Source organism: Fusarium flagelliforme (assembly GCF_020744385.1).
Source record: "Fusarium flagelliforme strain FIESC 12 MPI-CAGE-AA-0113 chromosome Unknown B0J16scaffold_6, whole genome shotgun sequence".
Taxonomy (NCBI): Eukaryota; Fungi; Ascomycota; class Sordariomycetes; order Hypocreales; family Nectriaceae; genus Fusarium; species Fusarium flagelliforme.
In genome coordinates this window covers 2,306,372-2,330,840 of record NW_025763508.1, presented here as the reverse complement: position 1 = coordinate 2,330,840, position 24,469 = coordinate 2,306,372, and the positions used below count along the sequence as shown (strand labels likewise).

The window sequence follows — 24,469 nt, the reverse complement described above, 5'->3', positions numbered from 1 at the left end:
TCAATTGTTTCATTTTCCTAGCGCCACTATAACAAACCAAGTCTGTCCCATGCGGGGCCAAGGAAATTGAGCGTGACTTTCGATCTGAGATTTTTGCTCATCTTGGTATTGTACTTTAGAATGGCCTGGTGTGATTGCAACTGTGTTTGGGAAAACCAACAAAGACGATTGCTTTGGGGGCCGGATGACGAGGATGCTTGTAGGATGGTGATGGCTTAAGAACAAAGCTGCGTGGCAACTAAGCATCACCAAACTATACAGGCATCCATGCTCTTTCAAACATAAAGATGACATCCGGTTATTATGCGCTGGCAGTATTTAGGCCAAACATCTTCAACACAGCCTCAGTGCCAACTTGTAATGCCATCCAGTGACTCCGCAATCTCGTTCGTAGATCCTGACAAAGACCCTGTTTCAGAAATCCGACCGACCAGGGGTTCCGCGCTTAAACGTCATAACAATTCCTTTGCGCCCCAGTCACTCTTTGAACCCTTGATTTGACTTCTTCTGCCTTTTGGTGATGCCTTCCGTCTTTTCTCTGCGTATAACAGACGTTCATTGAATCTGCTTATTGATTTTCACCATGGCGTTATTCGAAGAGGCCAACTGCAGTGGAAATGCGACCGCCCCCACATCCAGCGACGCAGGCGTCGCAGGCGCTGGTGTAAGCTTTGATTTGAAATTCAAGGGAGGCGCAAGCAGCTAACAGAGCTCGACAGATCCTGTTGTCCTTCATGATCACGGCGTTGCTCGCCATCGTCTTATCGAGTAGTGTAATTTTCGCCGAAATGCGAGGCAAGGACTCTGTCATCCGACGGAAGCTGCTCAACGGCTACAGCGACTCTCAAATCATGCAAGGAATTGGTATCCAGAGTGTTGGGCTTGCTAAGATGAACAGTCTCGTGCCGTATCACTTTTTCCTCATCTGGATGCTGTCGCTTCTTTCCATGGCCACTCACAACACGACGCTGCTGGCCCTCAAGCAAGATTATCGCCGCGATTGGGTAATTCGATGGTTGCGACAGTTCCTCATGTTCGTCAACCTGGCGCTGTCCTGCGTCTCTGGTATCTTTGTTCTCGAAGGTGTTTCGAAAGGCTTGGACGACAAGACTTTACCTATCGCTTGCGTGTGGAAAGTTGACGGCAACGGGGCTGCGTCCATGGCTGGACTGTCCTATGTTGGAACTATCGTCGTTATCGCTGGCAACTGCATTGTCTTCGGTCTGGCTACTTGGTACCTTCACAGCAAGCAGCAGAGATTCTATAAGGTCATCCAGATTGTCGGGCTGGTTTTGATGACGGCCATAGCGGTCGGTGCCGCAGTTCGGATTATTATCTTGTCCCAAGCATTTGGTAAGCCATCGATCGAGCTGAAAGATCAGGGTGAAACCGTTTGGAGCTTCGGGCAGCTTCTGTCCTTGCTCCTTCTTATCCTTCCGCTTGTGAATGTGATCGAGATCTATCGAGGAGAAATCGAAGTGGCAAAGCCTTTCCGAGATGAGCGAGCAAAAGTCTACGACGGAGAATTGCAGGACAATCCACAGGGATCGCGAACGAATTTATTCCAAAAATAGGGGAGAAGAACAAGAACCGAGGCTTGGGTTTTGCTTGGGGATAGTGCGCTTCTAAAACGATACCATCGGGGTGGGATTTTGAGATTAGTCTACGTTGCATGGAATATACCCTTTGTTCTTTCCTTATCAACTTATCAATTTACTGTATTCGGAAACCAAAACCCCTTCATACCAATGTCCCATTACATGGAAAGAACCATCTTTTTGCCATTCCGCTATGCCCTAGGTAGGTAGGTACCTAGGTAGGCAGGCACTGTTAAACCAAGGTATCTGGGCAGGTGGCTTGGGAGGTAGAAGCAACTGCGTTCTTACATTGGAAGCTGTTGCACCTTCCAGTACACAGGTAGCATTAGTATGTGTCTATACTTATCCCGTCACTGCTGGTAATCTATCCATCTTTCTTCATCCATCATCGCATAGCTTCACACTGCATCGTTTCATCGTATCCATCATCATCACACCACGTTTATTGCTTACTACAGCATAAGCAGTATCGACATCATGTTTGAAGCTCAACGAAGGTGGCTTTTCCAAATGCGTGACCACATCATCTTTGAGGCTCAAAGAAGGGGGGTTTTCCAATGGGTTGACCACATGTTCAGGTTTAGTTCACTGTTGGTATTGTTTGCCTGCTCTGTGTTTGTTCTCTATTATTCGAGGCAAATTACTGCTGTGAGCTGGGAGATCATGACGAGCGCATACAAGGCAGGCTACCAAGAATTGGAAGACTTCCACACCTTCAGCTTCGAGTAAGTTTCCATCTTATCGTTCTGCCTGCATACTTGACTAAAGGCTATGCAGCAAACGGACAGCTGCAATAGCAAGCATGAACACAATTCCGGCTACAATAGCAACCATGAGCACAATGGTGGTCACTATGGCAAGCATAAATATCCCGGTGGGCTCGTCTCCTATATGCCCCGACTTTGCAAGTGTTGCGCGCAGTCACGGAGTCGATCAAGCCATTGTTGGAGAATATGTATTTCTGGTTGAAGGATACATCAAGTCATGCTATGACAAACCTGTCAGAATGCTTGAACTTGGAATGGGCTGCCGCCGGGTAAGTATCTCGTCCCCTTACACACAGGTGGATATCAGAAGAATTATCCTCTACCTTAAGGCCTAGGCTACAGAAATAAAGTAGCCTAAATGCTGGCCTAAGCTAGCATAAGGTGACCAAATCATTTCGTCTCTTATGCTCTAGGCGGCTAATTCTTCTAATACTCTGATGATATAACGCAGGCTAACAAGTAATGGCAGACCCAGGCAATCAAAGACTTATATACAACATGGCAAGACTATCTGCCTGAAAACTTTGACTTGATCGCGGTTGAGACACAACCGGTTTGTACGCACTTGGTGACAGACGACCAGCTCAAAAGTAACACGACAGACTATGTCTACTTTTGGGAGGCGAGAGCTGCTTCTTATCTTCTCCCCCCAAGAAACGGCTCCTACTTTCGCGTCGATGCAGTCCAGTTGTCAGGACAGTTCGACGTCATCATGGACAGCGGCTTCCACACGCTGCAAAAACAACTCCAAGCCTTTGAAAAGTTCTAGAGGAATGTGGCGCCAGGAGGTATCTACGTCTTTGTAGACCCTCGAATGAACTCTCCAACCGAGACAAAACCAATCGAACGCACTACTTCAACATATCTAGACACTCTTTTCATCGGCATGATAGGGTGTTCAGGAAAGCATATTATCAACAACTATGAGCTGCAAGGTATCAATTGCAAAGGAGTCATATGTGTTCTGAGGAAGAAATGAGCGCACGAGCGCATGAGTGGACAGGATGGAATTGATGTGTAGTGCTTTGGCACGATTTTGGCAGGATTGACTAGTTGTTGGGTTTCAGACACATAATTATGTAGTCAGCGTATACAATCAGCGTTCTTTAGGCAGTGGGCATAAACATGTTTTTGTATTGATTCTAAGCATCGCATTGCATTATCGTTTAACTCGTCTATTGAACAACACACTTTGCGGGTAGTCCACAGGGACCTTCCTTGACCTCCTTGAGTTCTTGTGGTCCCTTGTTCTCGTCCTGCTTTGGTGCAGTGTTCTTTTCAGCCTCGGCAGGCTTGGTGTTCTCAGTCACCGCGGGCGCAGCCTTGGCTTGGCTGCTGCCATGCAGTCAACCAGTGTACTTGGCAACGGTCTGGTAGAAGTGCTCTCCCTGGACCTGAGCGAGCTCAAGCTCCTTGGCCGAGGGCTGGCGGGAGCCGTCAGCGCCAGCGAAGGTACCGGCACCCCAGGCGCTGCCACCACGAACCTCAGAGAGGTCAGTCAAGGTACCGAAAGCCTTGGCGTAACCGAAGGGGACGTAGATGATGCCGTGGTGGGTGAGGGTAGAGATGGCGTTCTGAGCAGTGGTCTCCTGACCACCACCCTGGGAGGCGGTAGAGACGAAGATACCGGCCATCTTGCCCCAGAAACCACCGGAAGCCCACTGCTTGCCGGTGTGGTCCCAGAAAGCCTTCCACTGGGCGGGGAAGTTTCCGTAACGGGTGGGGATACCAAGGAGGAAGGCATCGTAGCTCTCAAGGACGGTGGGGTCGTCGAGGGTAGGGATATCGGTGGGCTTGGGAGGAGCGTGCATCTTGGCAAGGACGTCCTCGGGGAGGGTCTCAGGGACCTGGAAGAGGTCGGCAGTACCGCCAGCCTTCTCAATACCGGCCTTCTCGGCCTCGGCCATCTGCCTGATGTGGCCGTACATGGAGTACTAGGGAGGAGTTAGTGAATGATCCATGATAACCATGATGGAGGTTTGTGGTTGAAAGGGAATAGATGATGCATTGAACAGTGAGACTTTGAACAAGCTCGCTGCAGTGTATGGCAAAGTTCAACGTCTCACATGAGTAACAGAGGTTATCATGGGGAGACAATGATGGCGGGGTTGGGAGCAACAGCAACAGCAACAAGGGATGTGGAGGGGTAGACATACGTAGACGATAGCGATCTTGGGAGCCATTGTGACTGATTTGAGGGTATCTGAGGGTATCAAGTAAAGAAGCAAAGACAAGTAGTGGTTTGATGGAGATGGAAGAGAGAGTCGGGAACACAAGAAGAGGGGACCTCGTCTTATAGCTAAAGGGACCTTGGGACGGGACCTGGGGATGATGGAAGCTTCTACATTGAGGGTCCCCGTCCTTGTGTCCCGCCTAGTCTTTCATGATATCATTGGTGCAACTCTACAGTACTACCAGTTCCGGAAAGTACCTACCTACCTACTCTACTGTAGTCTGCATACAGATCGAACTGTATGCAAGAGCTTGGGTGGATAAACCATAAAAGTGGAGGTGAAGCTCGGGATGTATCATGTCACTGAATCATGACACGGGTGCTGCAAGAGAGAGGAATTGTCTTGTCTATACACTTCGACAGAGTCAATCACTATCACGATTACAACCACTACCAAACATCAGATTTCTGCAATAGCATAGAATAGTAAGATATTCTCATTTCATTATCATTCTTGCTTTTTCTAAACTTAATCGTCGTCAGATCGTCACCAGAAAGAAAAAAAAAACAGCCAAGGTGGTCGTCAAATGCCCCACCTCGATCATCCCGGATACAAGAATACAAGTGACAAGCCGGGTGCACCCACCTTTTTTTGCTGAGTAAAGGCTGATGAGTGCTTAGCAGACGACGCTTAGCCTCTATTACAAGAGCCTGACAAAACATCATATCAATCAATTATTGCGGGGACCTTGTCTTTGACTGTCTTGCCGATTGCGCGCGCGGGTATTGTAAATCCATCCCTCCGAGTATTATTTCAACTTACCCAACGCTTTCATAAGCTGATCGTCTCAAATTCCTGTTCTAAACTGTTTACAGTGTTTTCTGCTTCGGCGGTTCCTGCATTCATCGTCCCAACTTGATCCCGTATATCCGTGTGCGGCTGCAGCCTTAACCTCATCGCTGTCCTATTCTGCTTTCATCCCTCATCATTTCATTGTCTCACCGACATCACTAAACTCGTGCATAAATCATTGTAACTGCTGTGGATCTCCCAGCAATTGTCCCCATTCTCAGCTACCTTCATTGAATCTCGGCTGTTCCTACCGCCCATGTTTATCCACCCTCTCGTTATCATGGAACGACTTCTCGTACAAATCTCATACCGATCAACTGTGAAGCTGACATGGCTCTGAAACCTGTCTCGAGACTCACGCAGATTTACAAGGGCTGAGTAGAAACACTTCATCACATCACAAATTCAAAGACGTGTAGCAGGCTGTAGCTTTCCTGTCGCTGCAAGGGTTGACATTTTCTGTTTACCAGATCTTCCCTTCCAATATCGATACTAAATATCCGCCGAAAGAAACGCCACAATGTAATGGATACCTATGCAAAGTACCAGTATCTGACTTATACTGAGGCTTGAACTCATTCGAGGCTGATAAACCAAAGATGCCCCGCATATAAAGACCCAAGCCCAAACCAAACTCCATGCTCAAATAATGACAAAAAATATCTAAAGAAAAGGCTTCATATATCATCGGTGTGGTGATCGTCCGTCATCTCGTGGGTTTGCACTTGATGGTTCAATAACAATTTCAGGCAGCTGTGGTATACTCAAGCTCGGCAGTTGCGGAGCTGAGCTGTTACCTCGACCGTTGTGAGAACTGTTGCTGTTATGACCGTCAACGGCTGGTGCGTCAGCAATCTGCCAATCCGACCCTAGATCTCGCTCGGTAGTTTGCTGTGTTCTTCGCGATGCAGATCGTTCAGGGCCAGAATAGTCAGGCGGGGGTCCGTGACTTGAAGATCGATCATCGCCAAGCGGTATATCCTCGTATTCCGGAGGAGGCATCACCTCTTCACCAAGGTCTGCTTCTACCAGCTCAGGACTCGACCCGGCTCTGCCATCTACACTGCCTGATCGGATAGAAGCTCCCCGCGAGCGTGCAGGGGCGAGGCTCGAAAAATCGTCATCGTGGCTGGCCGCGGAGCTATAGCTTCGTCCACGTTGATGTCCCGATTGCATGCTCGCAGCATCAGATAGCAAACCAACACGTTCGCTCTCGCTACTGTTGGCTCTGATTCTCGTTCCATCGTGACGTGCAACGCCTACGTCGGCGTATGACACACTCGATACCGATCTCTGTCTGTTGTCCTTAAGCTGATCCACGGTCGTTCGCAATTCGGAAATGGTGTTGTCCTCGTTCGCAGCTCGGGTTTCCGCTCTAATGGCCTCGAGCTCGCGGTAGTCGTTGCGCAGTCGTGCCTCTCGGCGTCGCTCTCTTCGCTCCTCTCGCTCCGCAATGGCCTGTCTTCTAGCCAATCTTATCTGGTACATCGTCTCCATTTCCTCATTTCTCGCTTCCTCTTCGGCTTCTGCAGTTGGCAAGTCGATAATAACGTCGACACCATCTCGCTCGCCCTCTCTTCCCAGAACTTGCTCGTTATTGTTGGCACTCGGGCGGTAGGCGGGTAAAGTAAGCACAGAGCGAACGGAAGTATTTCGATCAACGGTTGCACCGGCAGTATGAGTGTTGATGTTACTATTGATGTTGCTGTTGCGGGCGCTGTTGCGATTTTGTCGGTTGTTTGACGACGTAGAGTTGGAATCGAGTTGATGGGATTGTCTTCCGCTCTCCCCGCCATCCTCGCTTGGTGTCTGTGAATAACGTCCTTTCTTCCTCTGAAACCACTTCAGAAAACCTCCCTTATCCGTCTCTTGTATACCCTTCAGATTCTTCTTGTCTTTCCGGGATTTTCTTATGCAAATAACCACAGTCACTGCCAAGACGATAGCAGCAATAGAACCGATGATCTGCAAATTGAAATGATGGTTAGGGCTATGCCAAGCCAGTGTCGCTCGATTAAACTCACAATAAAGACCATGTTCTGGCCAGGTCCTGAGCCTTGTCGGCGTTGCAGTAAGCTCCTAGGCTCCCGCTTCCAACCACGCGGTATTGAAACGTTTAAATGCATTTTGAACCGAATTGTATGTACCGTCTAGCACAGGCCGAAGTTTGCTTACACCAGAAAAAATCGGGTTGAAGAGCGAGACGTGACCGGAGAGGGCGGAAAGAATAGAACCACGAAAAAGCACGCCAAAATTGGAAATGTAATCTGTAGGCTATAAACCGATACGAGGTGGTGGTACAAACAGAGTTTCGTATACAAGCTTGAGTAACAATACAAGATGAAGATGGTTCTGAATTGGAACAAAAATGTTGATAAGCGATGGTTAGATGCGAGAAGAAGAATTAAATTGCAGCGTCAGAATGGAAGGATGGAAAGCCTTGTCTCCAATTCCAAGCGTAGCACAGCGCAGCTCAGCACAGCCGCGATATGTCGGGTGCTCCTGCTTCTGTTCGTGAGGAGGCGCGAGGTTGGTTGGAGCTGGAGGTATCCGTTGGACGGATTGGATGGATCGGACCCAATCCAATACAGTTGGTCCCGTCCCGTTAACTTGGCCCCAGGGCTGAGTCTGAGTTGGTACCAGCAGGGATCTTTCGGGGTCCTTTTCCCTTCAGGGCTCTGTTATAGGCGCTTGTGTGTTTCACAGGTATGGAGGTACTGTAAGAGGGTAGGTTTACAGATAGGTACCCAAGTAATAATAATAAGGATGAACGAGATGAATTATTTGTTACATGTACAACTTGAAATAGAGAATATTGTCAAATTCAAAATCAGCAGATGACGAAGACCAATTTCTCTTGTGAGGTCAGATCAAGAATTGTCTACTCTCAGACCATCATGACCTGTCAAGCCGTTGAATGGTGACATCAGCCAACAACTTGAGCGGCTACTGTACTGTACTGTACTGTAGGTTCCCTCCATTAGGGCCAAGCTCTGACCCTGTATGCCTGTATGGTCTTTGCTTACCGCCCCATCCAATCCATATCAAAGACATTTTACGGGTATCTAGCAAATCTGAATCAAATGACCTCTTCAAGACAAGACGATCATTGATCTATAGCAAGGCATTGTGGCTGGTGTATGGTCGCTACATAACTCCCAAAACTGGTAGGGTAGCACCCTTCTCGACAACAGCTACATCACCAACAACACCTGCGGATAAGCATCGAGTATCTAACGGGGATCCCGGCTCATAACTTACGCAATCACTTGGATATGCGGGGGCATGCAATCCGTCATCTCAATCACGAGGCACAATGGACTGTCAATCATTGAACATGTCCATTTCTTTTTCACTTGGTTGCGACCCATCCCATGATGCTGCCGCGTAAAACCTGCAACTACTAAACCCAAGATCCACTCAATACCAACGGCTTCTCCAGCCTCTAAAACCCAACTAGACAAAACGATCAACAGAAACCGCTACGTTCCTGAAGCTGACATTTCAAGGTTGTGGCGTGGCTGGTGGCTTGGCTGAGGTGATCTCTAACTTAACATGTCTAGCCCCCGCCTTAACTCAGCCTCCCCGCACCTTTACACTCTGTCGCAATCATGATGGTCCTTTTCCTTGTTCTTCTCTGTTCTTATCCGAAGTATTGTGAACTGGCTGCCCATGCGAAAAATTTGAATCCATTGATGAAAACTCAGCAGTATTGTGTCATTTGTTGGTCCAGTGGAGGTCTAGATCTGGGAGCTATGGCCAGAATGTGTCAATGTCCTTCCCTGACCTGTGATTCTTGGATGTTTATTTTGGAGGCTCTAGGTTTGCAGGGGTTATCATAAGTCAATTACTCTTGTTGGTCGTTTCGTAGCCATCATTCCTCATACGTAGCAATGTTTTTCAGCCTCACATTGAGCCGTGCGTTGAAATGATCCTTCAATTAAGATCTTTGTTCTTTGACCTGAAAGTAATTTATACTTGACTAGGTATGCTCTTGTATGAAAGGTCACCCTGGCTAACTAAGTAGTATGGATGTTTGTACGGTACGAACGTTCTTTAATTTTGAGGCCGTTGGTTACAAAACATGTGAAGAATGAAGAGTTCAACGAAAGTTAAGTATGATAATTAAAATTAAATGCAACCAGATAAACTCCCGCTTGCGCAGCCATATGACATTTATCCAAACTTCTTCTCAAACTTCCTCAACATGCCCGTCATGCCACGTTCCAAACGTCCCGCATTCTCCTCTAGTTTACCTCGTGGCTCCGAAGTCTTTTGATGAAAGTTTTGTATGTCTGAATTTGCCAATTCTGTCTCCGTCGGGCGATAGAGTTGCTGGTGGACGCTATACTCTGACCCTGCCCGGGCCGGTCCCTGCTGCTGACTAGATGTGTACTGCGTAAAGCCTCCTGGTGGAGGAGGAGGCAGACCCGGCGTCGACGCAGGAGGTGTTGGTTGCGCGTGAGGCTGGGTTTGTGCCGGAGGTTGAGTTTGCGGAGGAGGTGGTGGAGATACAAATCCAGGTGAGCCTGGGAAGGCTGCACCATGTGGACTTCCCAGTGCCTGGACAGGCATTGTCGCGGCTCTTTGCAGTCCAGGGTGCTGTCCAAACTGTGGTGGAGGCAATCCGGGACTTGTTACGCCTCCAGGAGGGAATTGAGATGGTGGTGGCATGCCCGGCGTGAAAGGCTGCTTGTGATAATCATATGCGACGGCCACTGCAAGCGGGTTGAGGGGGTCCTCGTCCGGAGGTGGAGTCTTTTCTCGGTGCTGGACTGTCTCCGGGGCTGCTGGGGCTGCCGGATTATAAGCCATCGGGACAAAACTGGTGGGTGCCGCCGGAGCCTCGGTCGATGGGGCCGGAGCCGGAGCGGGGGCACTGGGAGGAGGCGCGAAACTTGGGGCGGCAGAACCATATTGAGGATCTGAGATGGCGACGTTCTCCAGTTGCTGAACCACAGAACTCATGGGCGCGGGCTGAGGAGGCGGGCCAGGCTCGTCCAAGACTTCGATAAGTGACGGAGGAACAACTCTCCTGACACCATTGACAAACTGAAGCGCGTCTTGCTGTGTCCAAAAGTATATATCAAGCGAGTGGAGCTGATAGTGATATTTGTTCTGATTGTGAGGATCATATGTCGGTAGGTGCCATTCGTTCTGGTCAGCAACAGCTTGGGGACCAGTCAAGGTGACGGTACACTGTTGCTTGTAGGAATATCGAACGTGCGTTTGATCGAGGTCTGCAAAGAAACGCTGTCAGAACACTTTACCCCCGGCCGTCTCTGCCAAGCGAAGTCTTACATCCTTCAAAAGCGTCCTGATCTTCAGTTCCAGGCTGGTTGGCAATCTCAATACGACACCGGCGCTCGTTCGCATTCTCAAACAGGTAGACATATGAGCCTTTGTCAAATCTGTGGTGTCTGGGCTTCACATGTTCCGGGCCATAGAAGTAGTGAATGTCTGCGAAGCTTCATTTGGGGCGCATGTCAGCAATTGCAAGCTCGGCAAGATTCGGTTTCTGTCTATTCGGCGCAACTTACAGTGTCGCAACATTCTCCTCTCCTTGTCGCGCTGCCATTTTGACGAATTGATTGGCCTCTTTTTAAAACCCCTGATCGTCCAGAAGTAATCGGCCAAAAAAGAAATCAAGACACTCGTTTTGAAAAGAAAGAAAAGGGTGCCAAATGCTCCCGAACTTGCGGGCTCATTAGGCTTTTGTACCCTCCCTTCCTCATGCTGGGCACCATTTAACTCGCCAGCTATAGAGCGACTGATCAGCTTCTGTGTTTCCAAGAGACGACATAATGCATGTAAGTTGTCAATGTCGGCGCTTAAACGCCTGTTCTTGGGGAGGGGAAGCACATCTGTTGGCCAATCGAGATGGGAGGACCCTTGGTGTCGTTGAAGCTGTCCCACCTCCAAAATAGCGCCCCCCACTACCTAAACAAGATAGCTCCTGCCTGCATCGAGTCAAAGCCAGTCACATGATCTCGTGTGCAATTCGAACGCGTCCTGGTTTTTTGAGGGGCACTCGTCACGTCACTCTCTAGCCTTCAACTCGCAGACGCGACGACACTCAGGAGGCTTCATGATGCCTTCGATAGTCCCTGTTCATGATATAAAGGCACCACTACTAATTCCTTGAGATGAGCTCGACTGATATGCCGGAGGAACAGCCTCCATTACAACCTAAAACGGAATCTCCAGTGGCTGACAAAGAAACCGAAGATGTCAGCGAAGATGTTTCTCAAGCTCTCGAAGATGATACCTTTAAAACCCTCAAGTATTCCCTTCTTGGGCCATCTCTGTTGAAAGCAGGTCAAGATAAAGTAGATCAAACTAAGGTGCACACTATCCCCTTTGATTCATGAACTATAACTAAGCCCATTGTAGGTTTCTGAGATTATATACAATGCATCCAAGGGCTCCAAGTTCTTCAACCGGGAAGAAGAACGAGACAAGACCCTTACCCAAAAGATAGAGCAAATCATCGCTCGCAAGACCCAGCTGGAGAAGAAAGACCTCACCCGCGACCTGCGCAATGCGGATCGTCTTATCGCCGAGCTTGAACTCACTCGCGACTTAACTCAGCATATAGTACACGTGGATTGCGACGCTTTCTATGCAGCGGTTGAACAGCTTGATCGCCCTGAGATAAAGGATCTTCCTTTTGCTGTTGGCGGTGGTGTCTTGACTACATGCAATTATGTCGCCCGCAAGTTTGGTTGTCGGTCAGGCATGGCTGGCTTCGTAGCCAAGAAGCTGTGTCCGAGCTTAATCCTTCTCAAACCCAATTTCCAGAAATATAACGCCAAGGCACATGAAGTCCGGGAAGTTCTTGTCAATTACGACTCGCGGTTCGAGAGCGCTTCAATCGACGAGGCGTACCTTAATATCACAGAGTATTGCCAGGAACACCAGATGGATCCAGCAGAAGTTGTTGAGCAGATGAGGCGAGAAGTTCACCAAAGGACAAACATTACCATCTCCGCCGGTATTGCAGTCAATGCAAAACTTGCAAAAATTTGCTCAAACATGAACAAGCCTAATGGGCAATACGTTTTACCCAGCGATCGACCTACGATTATGGCCTTTATGCGCGACCTGCCAACACGGAAAGTCAATGGCATAGGTCGAGTTCTCGAAAGAGAACTTTTGGAAATAGGCATCAAGACCTGCGGCGATCTTTACGAGCATCGACAGTACCTAAATCCACTCTTTGGCGAGAAAACTTCCGAGTTCTTGTTCACATGCTATCTAGGACTCGGCCGGACCAAGATTCAACCAGCGGAAGAATACGAACGCAAAAGTGTTGGTACCGAGAGCACATTCCGTGATATGTCTGATCCAACTCAACTCCGAGAGAAACTTCGGGCAACAGCTGAAGACTTAGAACAAGACATGAAGCGCGCTGAATGCAAAGGTCGAACCCTATGCCTCAAAGTAAAATTACATACTTACGAAGTCTTCACCCGTCAGGCCGTCCTCCCGAGGGCCATCTGGCTTGCAGACGACCTATACAACCATGCTCTCCCTATCCTCACCAAACTGGAGCACGATATGCCAGGCATGAAACTGCGCCTAATGGGTCTGCGGTGCACACATCTTGTCAGAACGAAGAAGCCAGACACAATGGCTTTCTTCGGTTTCAAGCCTCGACGCACAGATTCAGAAGACCGTAAATCAGAGGGGAGTCTCAAAAGGAAAGCAAGTAACGATGATGAAGAATGGGAACAATGGCCAGAAGTCGACTTCCAACTTGACGACGCTGATGGTCTTCTTGAGGGTTCATCCAGCAATCAGGATACCCCTGAACAATCTCCAGGTCGCAAACATGGCAAAGAAATTGCCCCTAACCCTACCAAAGCGGATGCTGCTGAAGAGCAATGGTGGGATTGCCCCATTTGCAGCAGACCACAGGCTGCCGACGAACGCCAGTTCAATGAACATATAGACCTTTGCTTGTCGAGGCAGACGATCCGCGAGACTGTTCAGGCCGATGGTCCGTCAGTAAGACGCGAATCGACTCCAGAGAATAAAAAGCCACGGACGGTGGATAAGAAGAGGGGGAGACCAAAGGTGCCCGATCCTAAACAACGGCAGCTGTTCTTTGGATAGAAGAGATGAATTCGATGATTGAACGATGTAAATAAATCTACGCTGTACCATTATCTGGATGCCCAGTACAATTTTGGCTTCTAATTCCGTTGACTAATCCAGGTCAACTGTAATTCCAAATCCTTCAACGCCTTTCTCATGCATCTTCTATATGTGAACCTATTTATATGGCCCTAGATTCTCGGCTGGCCATCCTGAACATAGTGTTTGTTCTTCTGATCTTGGAGTCTTCTTCCTCTTCGCGAGCCAGCTTCTCCCCGGGCAATCGCACGGCCTTGTCCAATGCAACTGGAAGACCACGGTGTCGACCTCGGAGTATTACCAAACATAGAACGAATTTGCTCCCCCGGTGCATCCCTCCGGCCAGACTGTAGTTTTGACCTGGTGCTCCTACAGATAGTCCAACGCATCCGTAGGCAGAAACCACCTCGAACAGCACATTGAAGACGCTATAGGCAAGAGGCTGCTCCAGAAAGTGGTCGGTCTCGATGATCATGATGATAATGACAGGAAGAATGAGCCACCACATATCGTGTGCGAGCTGTCCACGTATCTGCTGTCCGATGAAAGAGATGCGAGAGTTATCGTCGGGTCCCTTGGGCGGGGGACGCACGCCAACACCGTGAAAGGTCATAGATTTCTTGACGGTTTTCTGAGCCGCGGCCGTAACTCTTCGTCGCAGCGCCGGTTTCTCAGGTGCTTCTGAGATCGGGGGCAGATGGCCAGTTCCATTCTCTGCCTCCAAAACCTGCGGGTCGTCCTCGTAGATACCAAGGGATCGCTCTTCGTAGACATTGGAGTGACGCATCGTGATCGAAACGGGATACACGGAGATGTACATCATGATCATATATAGCAACTGAACAGCTGGGTAGAGACCTGAGATAGAAACCACAGCGAAGCCGGCAGCACGAACAGCTTGATGTGTTTATTAGCGTGATATCTGGTTATGTAAGGGGTTTTTGCTTACCAATTGCTTGAAACCATCCAGCAATAATGCGATCAGATACGGGCATACTCTCCACGACAGGATTGCCGATGTTCAGTACTTCGAACGCAACCCAATCGATCGTGTTGATGACGAAGATTACAAGAAACAACCACCACGTTGCGCCAGAAGGGAAAAGAGTCGTATATACACGACGGGGGTATTTGAGGATGAACTCGATTGTCTCCTTCCACGGCCCAAGTGTCTTGGGTTGAGTCGTCAATTGTAATACTCGGAGACTGCACCAGAGAGAGAATCTCAAAAGCAAAGGGTAGGCTGTATTACCGGCCAGAACAAGAAGACCAACGACGATCAATACAAAGTAGCCGTTCTGGAAAGCAGCCATGCCTGCGTCATTCAGCGACATGCCCGCGTTGTTAAAGGCTGAAGCTGAAAGGAAGAAGCCGCACCACCAAGGGTTCACATCATTCACGGTCGCTGCAGATGGTCGGTTGTTGTTTATCCAAGCACCCAGTGCAATGCCGCATATGGCCTGCCAGGCAAATCCATAAAGGGGGACAGTGACAGACATGACCTTGAGTGCACGGTACTCACAACCACCGAGGGCTTCACGCTCGTCGGATGAAAGATCGTAGAACTGTCCTCTCTTGCTCGTGTTGTGACTACCAAGAATCTTCTTCCAGTGTAGAAGGAAGTCTTCGGATTCATCGCTGCCAGCTACAGATGTTTCTGAAGGTCGTCGTTCGTGTTCTATGTCTTCATTGCGCTGATATATAGAGACACTGTCTCTGCCAGCACTTCGCGGCGATAGATTGTCGGCAAACTGTATATGATCGCCAGAACTGGTAGTAAGAGGAGGAATTCTCGATGAAGCTGCCACGTGAGTTCTGTTACTATCGTTGTCATCAGAGTCTGATGAAGCAGCGTCATGAGGTGCAGTTACTGCTCGTCGTATGGGTCTAGTCGTAGTGAATAGATCGTTGTTATTGGTGTCATTTTTCTCAGTCATGTCTTTTTGTTTAGTGCCTAGACCTGGTAGAGTAGTAGAGGCTCCCGTAGATGCAGGTGTCGTTTTTGACTTGTCGAACGTAAGGAACCTTCCAAGGGGTTTGGAGCGCCTCAGCGCAGCGCGTCGTTTCCTCGCCTCTCGCTCTGTCCTCACTATATCCTCGAAACGTTTCTCAAAGGCATGCTTTCGGGCCATGACAGTCCAGAACGAAACCCAAAGGGCGCTTCCGATGACGAATAGAATGTATAGCAGAACCTGCTGCCATGTTGTGAGTTCGGAAAGATTGACGGTATTTAATCCCGTGTCGCAAAAGGCGGATACAACTAGAAATAGACAATCGATATAGGGGATGCTTTGAGTTGGTTGGCTCGACCCCCAGAAGATGGCGGAGAATATGAGTGAGCCGAAGATGAAGTAGGCGTAATGGATGGTGATGAAGTTGATGGGCGGAACCAGCATCCAGACCTTTGAGGCGACCGCATCGAGACGCGGATGCTCCTCGCGAAGCTCCTGCCAGCGATTCCTGATGAAGTCGAACATCAAGTCAATTGTTGGATGATTGTATGTATGTACTGTAGGTAATAGAAGTCAGACGCCAAGGTTGACAACCCGGTTGGCTGGGTCAGCTCAGCTCCCAAGCAATAGGCGAAGAGCCTCAAGAAAGCTTGTGAGTTTAATTTGACGATGTTATTGAAAGAGATATGACATTGCGATAGCCAAGCGAAATTGTTTGTTAGAAGGAAACGCGGTGGTACTTTGAAGGAAACAAGTTTTAAGGTAAAACAAAGAAAAGGAGTGAGGGCAAAGAAACAACAAAGAACGACAACTGTCGGTGCATCAATTGGATTAAAGGTTCAAGGGAATGGGACGGGACGGGACGGGAGGCAACTTGAGAGACTTCCTTGATGGGAGGTTACGTCTACGTCTGCCCCTTGAATACGGTGACAGTGCAGTGCAAGGGACTGAGAGGCCTAGAACAGCGGAAGGAAGCACAGCCATTTCCATTGGATTAGAGCCTGTCAGCGGACGCTAAGAGCTTACCGCGTCCCAATTGAAACGACTCAGTGAGCATAATTTCGATATGATCCCAGCAGCAGATACAACGTTTTGCAAGGTTAATCATCATGCAGTGGAATAGATATTATAAAGGGGATACCAGATGGGGTGAGTTTATGTATGGTTTTCCTTGTATGTGAGAATCACTTAGCTGTAGCTATAGATGACACACGGATATTTGTCGATATAGTAGCTAGAGCTCTATTCCAAGGTCAATGTAGGTTGGGTTTGACTATCCGTAGCGGCCGTCCCTCCCATGCAGCGGGAAAGCTTCTATTGAATTGGCTCCCGAGGCCCTGGGGCTACTGACTCCACTAGAACTGGGTTCCGCCAGCGGGACGGGTTTTATTGGTTCCACCGTACCGTAACCAAACCTCCGCCCACTAATTATCGCCCGCTGAGGTGCTTCATCATTCAAGGTCGTTTATACATTGGTTGGATGTCTCTTATCTTGGCGACTATCCTGTCTCAAGACTGCAAGACCCTGCTAGACACTACCTTAGAGTGATCTCACTGGAAGAGCGACACATTATCACGTTACTCCCGTATTCTTTGACATGAATATACGATGTATCTTGACGCTTAATTTAACGGTCCCCTTTCATGGATTCATCCTTGTTTGTATAAATGTGGCTCAACAGGTACGGAGGACGAGAAACCCACCATGTCTCTTCCGACAAGCGTAGCATTGTGTGGCTGTTTCTATAGCCAAGACGTGTCATGTCTTGAATTGCTGGACGCCAACAGCATTGGTCCCCGAGACATGGATGTGTTGTAAAAAACATGTGCTGTAAGAATGTTTTGGAGAAGATTTCCATCCCCAGAGGGCAGTCCCTAGACACATTATTGGGCATCAACACAAAGCTGTTGAACGACATGTGTCGTTTGTGAGTACCAGTCTGCAGTGAAGAGTCCCATCATTCAGTACAGTACATGCTTGTGGCGACGATTCTGACATTTGTTACATTGTAGCTGATCTGATTGATCTTCCTGTCCTACCCTGACACATACCCTCAGTCGATCTGGAAATACCCAAAGACCTGCAGTGCTCATATAGTGTTACATTTTTCTTTGCCTCCTCGTGTAATCATGTTGATCAACCCAAGTAGGTTCAAGTCAGGTAGCACTTGCCCGCCCACATACCCTGTACTTCCGCACAAAAACTGGTGACAACTTCACAACCACGATGACTATCGATGAACTTTAGATTATTCTTCTGCAAATCGACACTCGTGGCAAAAGGTGTGATTACATAAACAGCAACTGCACATGTAGATCAAAAAGACTGGTTACTGTCACCAGTTTCTAGCAATGCAGCAAGACGTTTTGTCGTAAAGTACCATGACTCTTTTCTGATATAGACACTCTCAGCCCTAAAGATCAACGGCACGCTTCAAATCGCTCATAGAAACATTACTCAGTTCTTTATGAACAATATGATACTCAGTCATGACGCTTCAACAGCCACTGCAAACCTTCACCGCTGACGACGAAACGGATCTCATCACCCCACTATCCCTGGGACAAAGTGACCAAACAGAGTGATCTCATGGCTTGTACAATGGGCCTGGGAGCAGGATTCTGTAGCAAAAGATCATATGGTTCAATACTCCACCAGGGTAGAACGGTTCCTTCGTGAACTTCACATCGTGCATCGAGATTTACTGCTCAGTAGCGAACAGTTTGATAGGTTCAAGACATACCGTCAGATAGGCATGACTCGAGCAGCACCTGTGTCCTCCACTGACTGACCCAGAGATCACATAGGTGCGGGGTGTAAAAGGATTCTGACAGAAACCCATCATGACAACTGACTGGTAGACTTCCGACCACCCAAAGCGAGGTTATTCGCAGAAATCAGAGAGGCAATAAAAGGGTATCGGTCATGACGTCGAGATCTACAGAACGAATCCTTATACCACACTCCAGGTAGATGGCAAACACTTCCCACATCTGCAATTATGTATTTGCAGGCAACAGGTCACTTGAGGGCAGCGTGGAGCTCTGCTCCCGGTTGAATGCACACAAGGTCGACAACGACGGTTTTTGTTCTCCAGCCTTCCACTATTATGTATGTCTAGTGGGATATGATATAATATTGTATGTTTCAGTATGCAAAGCGTAGATCGTTATACATCATGTCTTTCTTTACAGCTCCTCGTGCTCGGGAGCGTCCTCAGTATCGGCGACGATGGTCTTGGCAACCTTAGCAGCGTCGACAATAGCCTCAGCAACCTTGCCGGCAATCTTCTGGGTGGCTGAAGCAACAGACTCAGTAGCCTCGCTGATGGCTTCGGCGGCAGACTCGGCACCTTCGACAACCTTGGTCTCAATCTTCTCGGGTGTGGGGACGCCTTCAATTCCGACGAGCTCTGTCTCGAAGACTGTAGATTCAAAGTGTTAGGCGGTGAAAGTAAGGCGAAAAGGAGAGCTGGAAATAACGTACCCAGGGTTGAGCCCGCGGGGATGGGGCCCATGGCTCGCTGGCCGTAGCCGTACTCAGGGGGAATGGTCAGGACTCTAAGCCAAGGGTTAGCGATGTGATGTCCGAAATGTAGCTGTATGTATTCTTGACGTACCGCTTCTCACCAATACACATGTCGAGAAGACCCTCGTCCCATCTGTTGTAATTGTCAGCTTTGGGCCCGAATGCATCGCATTACAATGAGAATGCTACATACCCCTTGATGACCTGGCCAGCACCGACTGCGAAGGAAAGGGGAGTACCACGATCGTAGCCTTGTCTCAATTAGCATATGACTTGCTGCAATATTGTTTGCAGATGCAGGGCGGCGTGACTTACTAGCATCGAACTGCTTGCCCGAGTCCTTGAGGGTACCACGGTAGTGCATTTGAACCCTGTCTCCCTTCTGTGTCTTGCGCTCGCAGACAACAGGAAGAGTCACATCGATCTTGAGCTCCTCGGCAACAACGCCAACGGCGGCTGAAGCGAGGGCAGAGAGGAAGAGAGCGGCCTTCATGGTGGCGGTTGGTGCGGGGATAGACAATTGGAGTGTACTGCAGGTATTGTTGAATTGGAGGTCACAACAACTTGAAAGTCGTTGGGAAGCCTGTAATTCTGGAGTTGTGACGTCGATGAGTGAGGCAGTGTGATGGATGCGAGGTTGTCGATGGAGTGTCCCTTGGGCTTGGGGTTGGAGCTCTGGGGCTGGCTGCTAACTGCAGACGGCGACGTGGCCGTTGAGTAATAGCAGTAGGGGCAGCGCGTCATAATTCGGAGGATCTAGAGGGTCCAGCCACACGGCATGTAATTGGTCAATGGAAGGCGGCCCGTCCAATGACTCCTTCCGTCTTGATCTGACACTGGGTTGTCACGTCTTGCATCTCCATTTGGAAACTGGGGAGGCTGCAATGCTAGATTTGGATGAGCAGCATCGGCTCAACAGGGTCCATCCATGGAGACGGAATTATTACTTACCAGACAATAACCCCGGCCTTGTGGTCACGTTGTCCCTTCAACTGCGGATAATCTATGGACTGTACGTAAATAGGTATGGAGATTCTGTATGGATAATACCAGCTCATTACTAAACAAATTCGTCGTTGCTGTCTGCCAGGGCGAAATCTCACCATGTGACTCATGACGAGATTGCATTGCAGAACGCTTCAATATCAGCTGAAATAAGCTTCAACCAAGCAAGACGCGTCAAAGTGAAACATCCCTTATCGGTCCCTGATTTATCCAAGCAAGGCTGCTATCAAAACAGGGTACCACCTCAGCACAACGTCACTGGATGGTCATGTTTCGCATCGCAGAATCATGGACGAATGTGACAAACAATCAACCATTACCGGGTTCACCCGCCCGCCCATCCATATGTTATGTATGTACACCCATGCCTATTCAGGAGACCACAATATGAGTCGCCTTCTGCAGCGGCTTGGGCGCCCATTTGCTCGCGCGTGACAGCTCCCAGGCATAAGATGGTGTAGAGCTTTAGCAATCGACATGTTCACAACCGAATAGACGCACCAGTTCCTGCAGCGGAGATGCAGAGATGCAACCCAGATGGAGACTCTACCTAGCCTGCAGGTGTCAGATCCACCGCACCGAGGAGCCCCGGGCCAAACGCTGTAGACGCTAATGCGCTTCACGATCGCTATCGCCTGCTGCCATGATGGTCTTTCTTTAGAAAGAGCGACATGATGATCCCCTTTCAACCCCTTTTCGTCATGGTGGGGGATATCGGAAGCTTCGTTTGCTTCGATAGGCTGAGATGCAATGCTCAGAGACTTGTGTCCGGATATCGACAGTTATCTGGATCATTCTGTCTGTCGTGCAAGGGCGATGCTGGTCGTGACAAGTCGAACGCAGTTCAAAGGGGGTCCAAGACGAGAAAAACTGTCTGAGACAAAGACAGGAATGTGCAAAAGACGAAGCGAGGCCTCAGTCTCGTTTCCCCAGCCAAGACTAACTTGGGATATTTTTATCTGATCACTAATTTGGCTCCACGATCCCAAGGCAGTGGTACGTGTTACTGGCGCTGATGCCTGCGGTGCCTGGGCTCTAGCTTCTAGCAGGACAGCTACTGCGAGTGTTTCATGCATTCACTCAAAGGCTGTTGCATCGTGAAAGATGCCCCTGGCTAGTATTCAATTTGGTCCAAGTCGACTCATGCTGTGCTCTGGATTTCGATAATACAGCACAGGGCGAATAAGCGATTCGTGGCCCCCATTCGCAGGCAACAACAGGCACTTTTTCCGTCTTTGTCTCGTTTCGTCTATTTTCAATCGAGTGAGTCTCCTTGCTCTGGAGACTACGTACCATTTGCGTCTCCATTGAATCTGGCCTTGTTCCCTCGCTCACACCGTGGGGCTTGGTTTTTGCCCTGCCCTTCCCTGCAACATGGATGCTCATTCGCCCTGTATCGCTACGGCTCCGCCCTACCCGGGGCAGCGTCACCATAGCATGGGAGCTTCACTTGGACGACCTTTTTGCCACCGAGGCCCAGCCAAGTGCGGTGCTGTCATTTCGTGGCCTCGTGCCCAGTCCAATATGATGCTCTGCAATCGCAATTGCGAAGCCAAACCGGGATGTTTTCTTTAGAGTCTAGTCTGGTCCCTTGTTCCCCTATTGCTCTTGGCCACTCGATGCCCAATGATTTGGCTACGCCCCATCAAACTATGGCGCACCCCGTGTTGCCAATCCGTTTACGACCCAGCACACACCATCGCTAGTCCTCCCGTGTCGTGCCTTAGATGGCCCGTCTGCCGTGCCGGGCCCGGGGATCCAATGCGCGTGCTCGGTTCTTCGTCTGGTCTCTCTTCTTGACTCACTCCCCTGAAGTTGATGGAATTCCTACAGCCCCCCATATCGAAGGCTAGCTAGTGCACGAGATGCCTTGTACTGGGGCAGGGCAATCCTGGTTCTCTAGGCAGTCAAGCCTTGGGTTAATCCACTTACAATTATAGAGTACGTACTATCGTTTCGCATCACCAAGCTTCGAATACATATAGACCCCCTTCGTCGCTCGATGCCATTCTCCTTTTCACTCTCACCAAACACTCTCATACAAAACAAAGATTTGACAACTCAGACAACTCTGTTCTATTCAACCAACAAACATCTCAACAACTTTCCACACTTCAACTCTTACAAACAACAACTACTCTTAACCGCAACCATGAGCTCCCCTTATACCGTCCAGATCCACCAGAGCACCAAGGAGCCCTCAATCTCCAGCTCGTACAGCTACTCTTCTGGTTCGTACAGCTCTTCAACCAGCACAACACCTCGATCTCTTTCTCCAGGCGAATACCGCGAGTACGGTGCTGGTAAGTTACCTGCCACCGAGTCTCCGGGCTCTTCACTTTGTTCAAGACCCACTCTAACTGTCGATGCAGACAAGCACACTACACAAGTCGCCAAATCTGGTCGCAACTTGGTCATCAACCACAACAAAGTCTCGTACGAAAAGGACTCGCCAGCACCAACATATGCAGGCGCATACACACGAACATGAGCGACTCTTGATCGCGAACCTTTTTATATCTCCTATGTCTCGTCGAATTTGAACAGCGATATGTAACGGATACTGGCTAGAACATGGGACTGGCGTTTTCTTTCAAGATTATGAAGCAGATTTATTATGCCCAGCGTGGCGATGTATGATGGACAATTAGAGAGCGTGGAATTTCACAGCGACTAAGATTGATAGAGATGGATATTGCGATGGGCTGGACGGGGGATTGATTTCTTTTTCTTCCCTTTTCGTTGGGTCTTACTATCTGTTGTACTTTTATTACTCCCATGAGCGCCGGACACTTTGTGGCCCGGGCTGGCTTTTTAGAAGGGCCAAATCTCCCGTCTTGACCTCTTACAAGACAAAACGGCTGGATGAGATTTGGGACGGCCCGTCGGACTGGTCCGACTATTATTATTATTATTATTATTACTATTAGTGAATCCATTTCACCTACGTGCTGGAATAATTTTTCCAACGCACACACACACATACCTGTTCTAAACTGTTTCATCTCGTTCCCCTGACTTAATTTAATGTGCTTTGTCCTTTTCCTTGATTATTGGAAACTAAGAAGAAAAAAGAAGGGTCCAGATACTTGATGGTGTGACGGGTTGGGCTCATAGGTGTTGTACAAGTTGAATTGGATTGGGGCTTTGGCTTGGGTTCCCTCCCGTTCGGTACCTGCAGCCCAACCCGTTGCAGGGGTCGTTTAGAGCTTCTTGTATGCAGTTGTCCTCCACTTTGTACAGCTTGAAGAGAATCTCCACGTTAGAAGATGCTGTCAAAAAGGCTTAGACTGTAAAAGCTGAAGTAGAATTCCACTTTGAATGGATCAACCCCATGGTTACTGCCCAACTGGTGTGTCATAGTGTATCCTCACACCCCCAGCTGCGTGTTAGTCGAGACGTGGAAGGAGTTTGCAGTAAAGCATTTCAATATTCCCATTGTTGACGTAGATACGACGGCCTGATACAAGGCCTAATAGTGCCCATCTGTTCGTTGTCTGTTATCAACGTATACCTCCAGCACAGCTAAACTACTATCAATAGTTGATTCATTTCACATATTCCAAAAAAAGAAAACTCCACATTTGGCATCATGAGTACGGTTTCTGTACCGAGGCTCCCGTGACCCTGGGCTGTTCTGTTATGCCCTGGCGCATGACATCATGTTCAGGCGCCACCCTCACGCTTGGCATACTCGTCCTCGATGGCCTCGTCGTACTTCTTCGCAGCTTCGTCCTGAGTCACGCTGCGCGGGTCATCGTGGAGAACGCCCTCCTTGATGAGGGCCTCGGGGTCTGGGCGATGCGAGATCTTGTCGTTGAGCTTGTCCTCGAGCATGTGCTTCTCGAGCTGTGAGGGAATGTCAGCGAGTGTGGCTTTATTGCATCCGTCCCAGTTGGGTCAACTCACCTCCTTCTGGTGGGCTTGGAGGCCTGGCGCAGCGGTAGAGGCTGGTAGAATGTTTTCTGTTTTGGGGGCAGGATGGTAAGCAATGTGCGCGCAGTGATTAAAGTGAGGGGGAGCTGCTCACTCTCGACGAGCTCAGCGCGATCTGGACGGTGCTTGAGGTGAGCTTCCAGCGAGTTTCGTCGTTCGACAGGAGAGACGGGAGACTCGTCAACAAGCTTGGGTTGCTGCTCAGTAGTGTCGGCCATTGCGATGATGGATAAGAAGGTTTATGGATATGATGGTTTGATGTATGGATTGGTTGATTGATTGATGTAAGTGGTTCTTGGTTTGCGACAAGGTTTAAAAGTTATAGAGAAGGTCTCAGAAACGAATGCGGCGGTGTTTAGGTTTATATCTACTCCAGCCATCTAGCTCTACCTAGTCTATCCCAGACCAAGGTCCCAGAAATGGGCCGTTGATGCGGCAGCGCAAGACCATGTTTATCATGCGCGGTCATCGCATTGCATGTTTCGACCGGCCCAGGCTTGGTCTGGTTGGCTTGTTC

General features: G+C 49.0%; 10 protein-coding genes across 10 annotated transcripts; 4 read left to right on the top strand and 6 right to left on the bottom strand.

The window, feature by feature from the left end:
• Positions 1 to 376: 376 nt before the first annotated feature.
• On the top strand, positions 377 to 1,971 carry B0J16DRAFT_347616 (uncharacterized protein). The gene is made up of 2 exons (XM_046128589.1): positions 377 to 664; positions 720 to 1,971. The coding sequence occupies exons 1-2, from the start codon at positions 584 to 586 to the stop codon at positions 1,572 to 1,574; spliced, it is 936 nt and encodes a 311-aa protein (XP_045980325.1). The 5' UTR covers positions 377 to 583; the 3' UTR covers positions 1,575 to 1,971.
• Positions 1,972 to 2,068: 97 nt separating this feature from the next.
• B0J16DRAFT_403062 (uncharacterized protein) lies at positions 2,069 to 3,447 on the top strand. The gene is made up of 3 exons (XM_046132696.1): positions 2,069 to 2,323; positions 2,376 to 2,634; positions 2,835 to 3,447. Exons 1-3 carry the CDS (start codon positions 2,076 to 2,078, stop codon positions 3,132 to 3,134), a joined length of 807 nt encoding a protein of 268 aa, XP_045980324.1. The 5' UTR covers positions 2,069 to 2,075; the 3' UTR covers positions 3,135 to 3,447.
• A 30-nt stretch (positions 3,448 to 3,477) lies between these two features.
• B0J16DRAFT_347613 (flavoprotein-like protein) lies at positions 3,478 to 4,746 on the bottom strand. Its single transcript, XM_046128588.1, has 2 exons — positions 4,522 to 4,746; positions 3,478 to 4,299 (listed from the first exon to the last, which is right to left on the bottom strand). Exons 1-2 carry the CDS (start codon positions 4,546 to 4,548, stop codon positions 3,712 to 3,714), a joined length of 615 nt encoding a protein of 204 aa, XP_045980323.1. The 5' UTR covers positions 4,549 to 4,746; the 3' UTR covers positions 3,478 to 3,711.
• A 1,183-nt stretch (positions 4,747 to 5,929) lies between these two features.
• Positions 5,930 to 7,624, bottom strand: B0J16DRAFT_176740 (uncharacterized protein). The gene is made up of 2 exons (XM_046122510.1): positions 7,416 to 7,624; positions 5,930 to 7,356 (listed from the first exon to the last, which is right to left on the bottom strand). The coding sequence occupies exons 1-2, from the start codon at positions 7,515 to 7,517 to the stop codon at positions 6,076 to 6,078; spliced, it is 1,383 nt and encodes a 460-aa protein (XP_045980322.1). The 5' UTR covers positions 7,518 to 7,624; the 3' UTR covers positions 5,930 to 6,075.
• A 1,776-nt stretch (positions 7,625 to 9,400) lies between these two features.
• On the bottom strand, positions 9,401 to 11,120 carry B0J16DRAFT_176716 (uncharacterized protein). The gene is made up of 3 exons (XM_046122509.1): positions 10,932 to 11,120; positions 10,693 to 10,859; positions 9,401 to 10,631 (listed from the first exon to the last, which is right to left on the bottom strand). The coding sequence occupies exons 1-3, from the start codon at positions 10,967 to 10,969 to the stop codon at positions 9,568 to 9,570; spliced, it is 1,269 nt and encodes a 422-aa protein (XP_045980321.1). The 5' UTR covers positions 10,970 to 11,120; the 3' UTR covers positions 9,401 to 9,567.
• Positions 11,121 to 11,433: 313 nt separating this feature from the next.
• On the top strand, positions 11,434 to 13,513 carry B0J16DRAFT_308924 (uncharacterized protein). Its single transcript, XM_046124891.1, has 2 exons — positions 11,434 to 11,735; positions 11,785 to 13,513. Exons 1-2 carry the CDS (start codon positions 11,538 to 11,540, stop codon positions 13,507 to 13,509), a joined length of 1,923 nt encoding a protein of 640 aa, XP_045980320.1. The 5' UTR covers positions 11,434 to 11,537; the 3' UTR covers positions 13,510 to 13,513.
• Positions 13,514 to 16,397, bottom strand: B0J16DRAFT_347608 (cation transport protein-domain-containing protein). Its single transcript, XM_046128587.1, has 2 exons — positions 14,480 to 16,397; positions 13,514 to 14,427 (listed from the first exon to the last, which is right to left on the bottom strand). Exons 1-2 carry the CDS (start codon positions 16,005 to 16,007, stop codon positions 13,673 to 13,675), a joined length of 2,283 nt encoding a protein of 760 aa, XP_045980319.1. The 5' UTR covers positions 16,008 to 16,397; the 3' UTR covers positions 13,514 to 13,672.
• A 2,262-nt stretch (positions 16,398 to 18,659) lies between these two features.
• Positions 18,660 to 19,653, bottom strand: B0J16DRAFT_176467 (FK506-binding protein 2). Its single transcript, XM_046122508.1, has 5 exons — positions 19,327 to 19,653; positions 19,205 to 19,262; positions 19,103 to 19,144; positions 18,970 to 19,043; positions 18,660 to 18,907 (listed from the first exon to the last, which is right to left on the bottom strand). Exons 1-5 carry the CDS (start codon positions 19,502 to 19,504, stop codon positions 18,672 to 18,674), a joined length of 588 nt encoding a protein of 195 aa, XP_045980318.1. The 5' UTR covers positions 19,505 to 19,653; the 3' UTR covers positions 18,660 to 18,671.
• Positions 19,654 to 22,168: 2,515 nt separating this feature from the next.
• Positions 22,169 to 22,507, top strand: B0J16DRAFT_387567 (uncharacterized protein; the record flags this gene model as incomplete). The annotated part of the gene is made up of 2 exons (XM_046131690.1): positions 22,169 to 22,319; positions 22,389 to 22,507. 2 exons carry the CDS (start codon positions 22,169 to 22,171, stop codon positions 22,505 to 22,507), a joined length of 270 nt encoding a protein of 89 aa, XP_045980317.1.
• A 1,175-nt stretch (positions 22,508 to 23,682) lies between these two features.
• On the bottom strand, positions 23,683 to 24,170 carry B0J16DRAFT_387566 (uncharacterized protein; the record flags this gene model as incomplete). The annotated part of the gene is made up of 3 exons (XM_046131689.1): positions 23,683 to 23,865; positions 23,926 to 23,981; positions 24,047 to 24,170. The coding sequence occupies 3 exons, from the start codon at positions 24,168 to 24,170 to the stop codon at positions 23,683 to 23,685; spliced, it is 363 nt and encodes a 120-aa protein (XP_045980316.1).
• Positions 24,171 to 24,469: the final 299 nt, after the last annotated feature.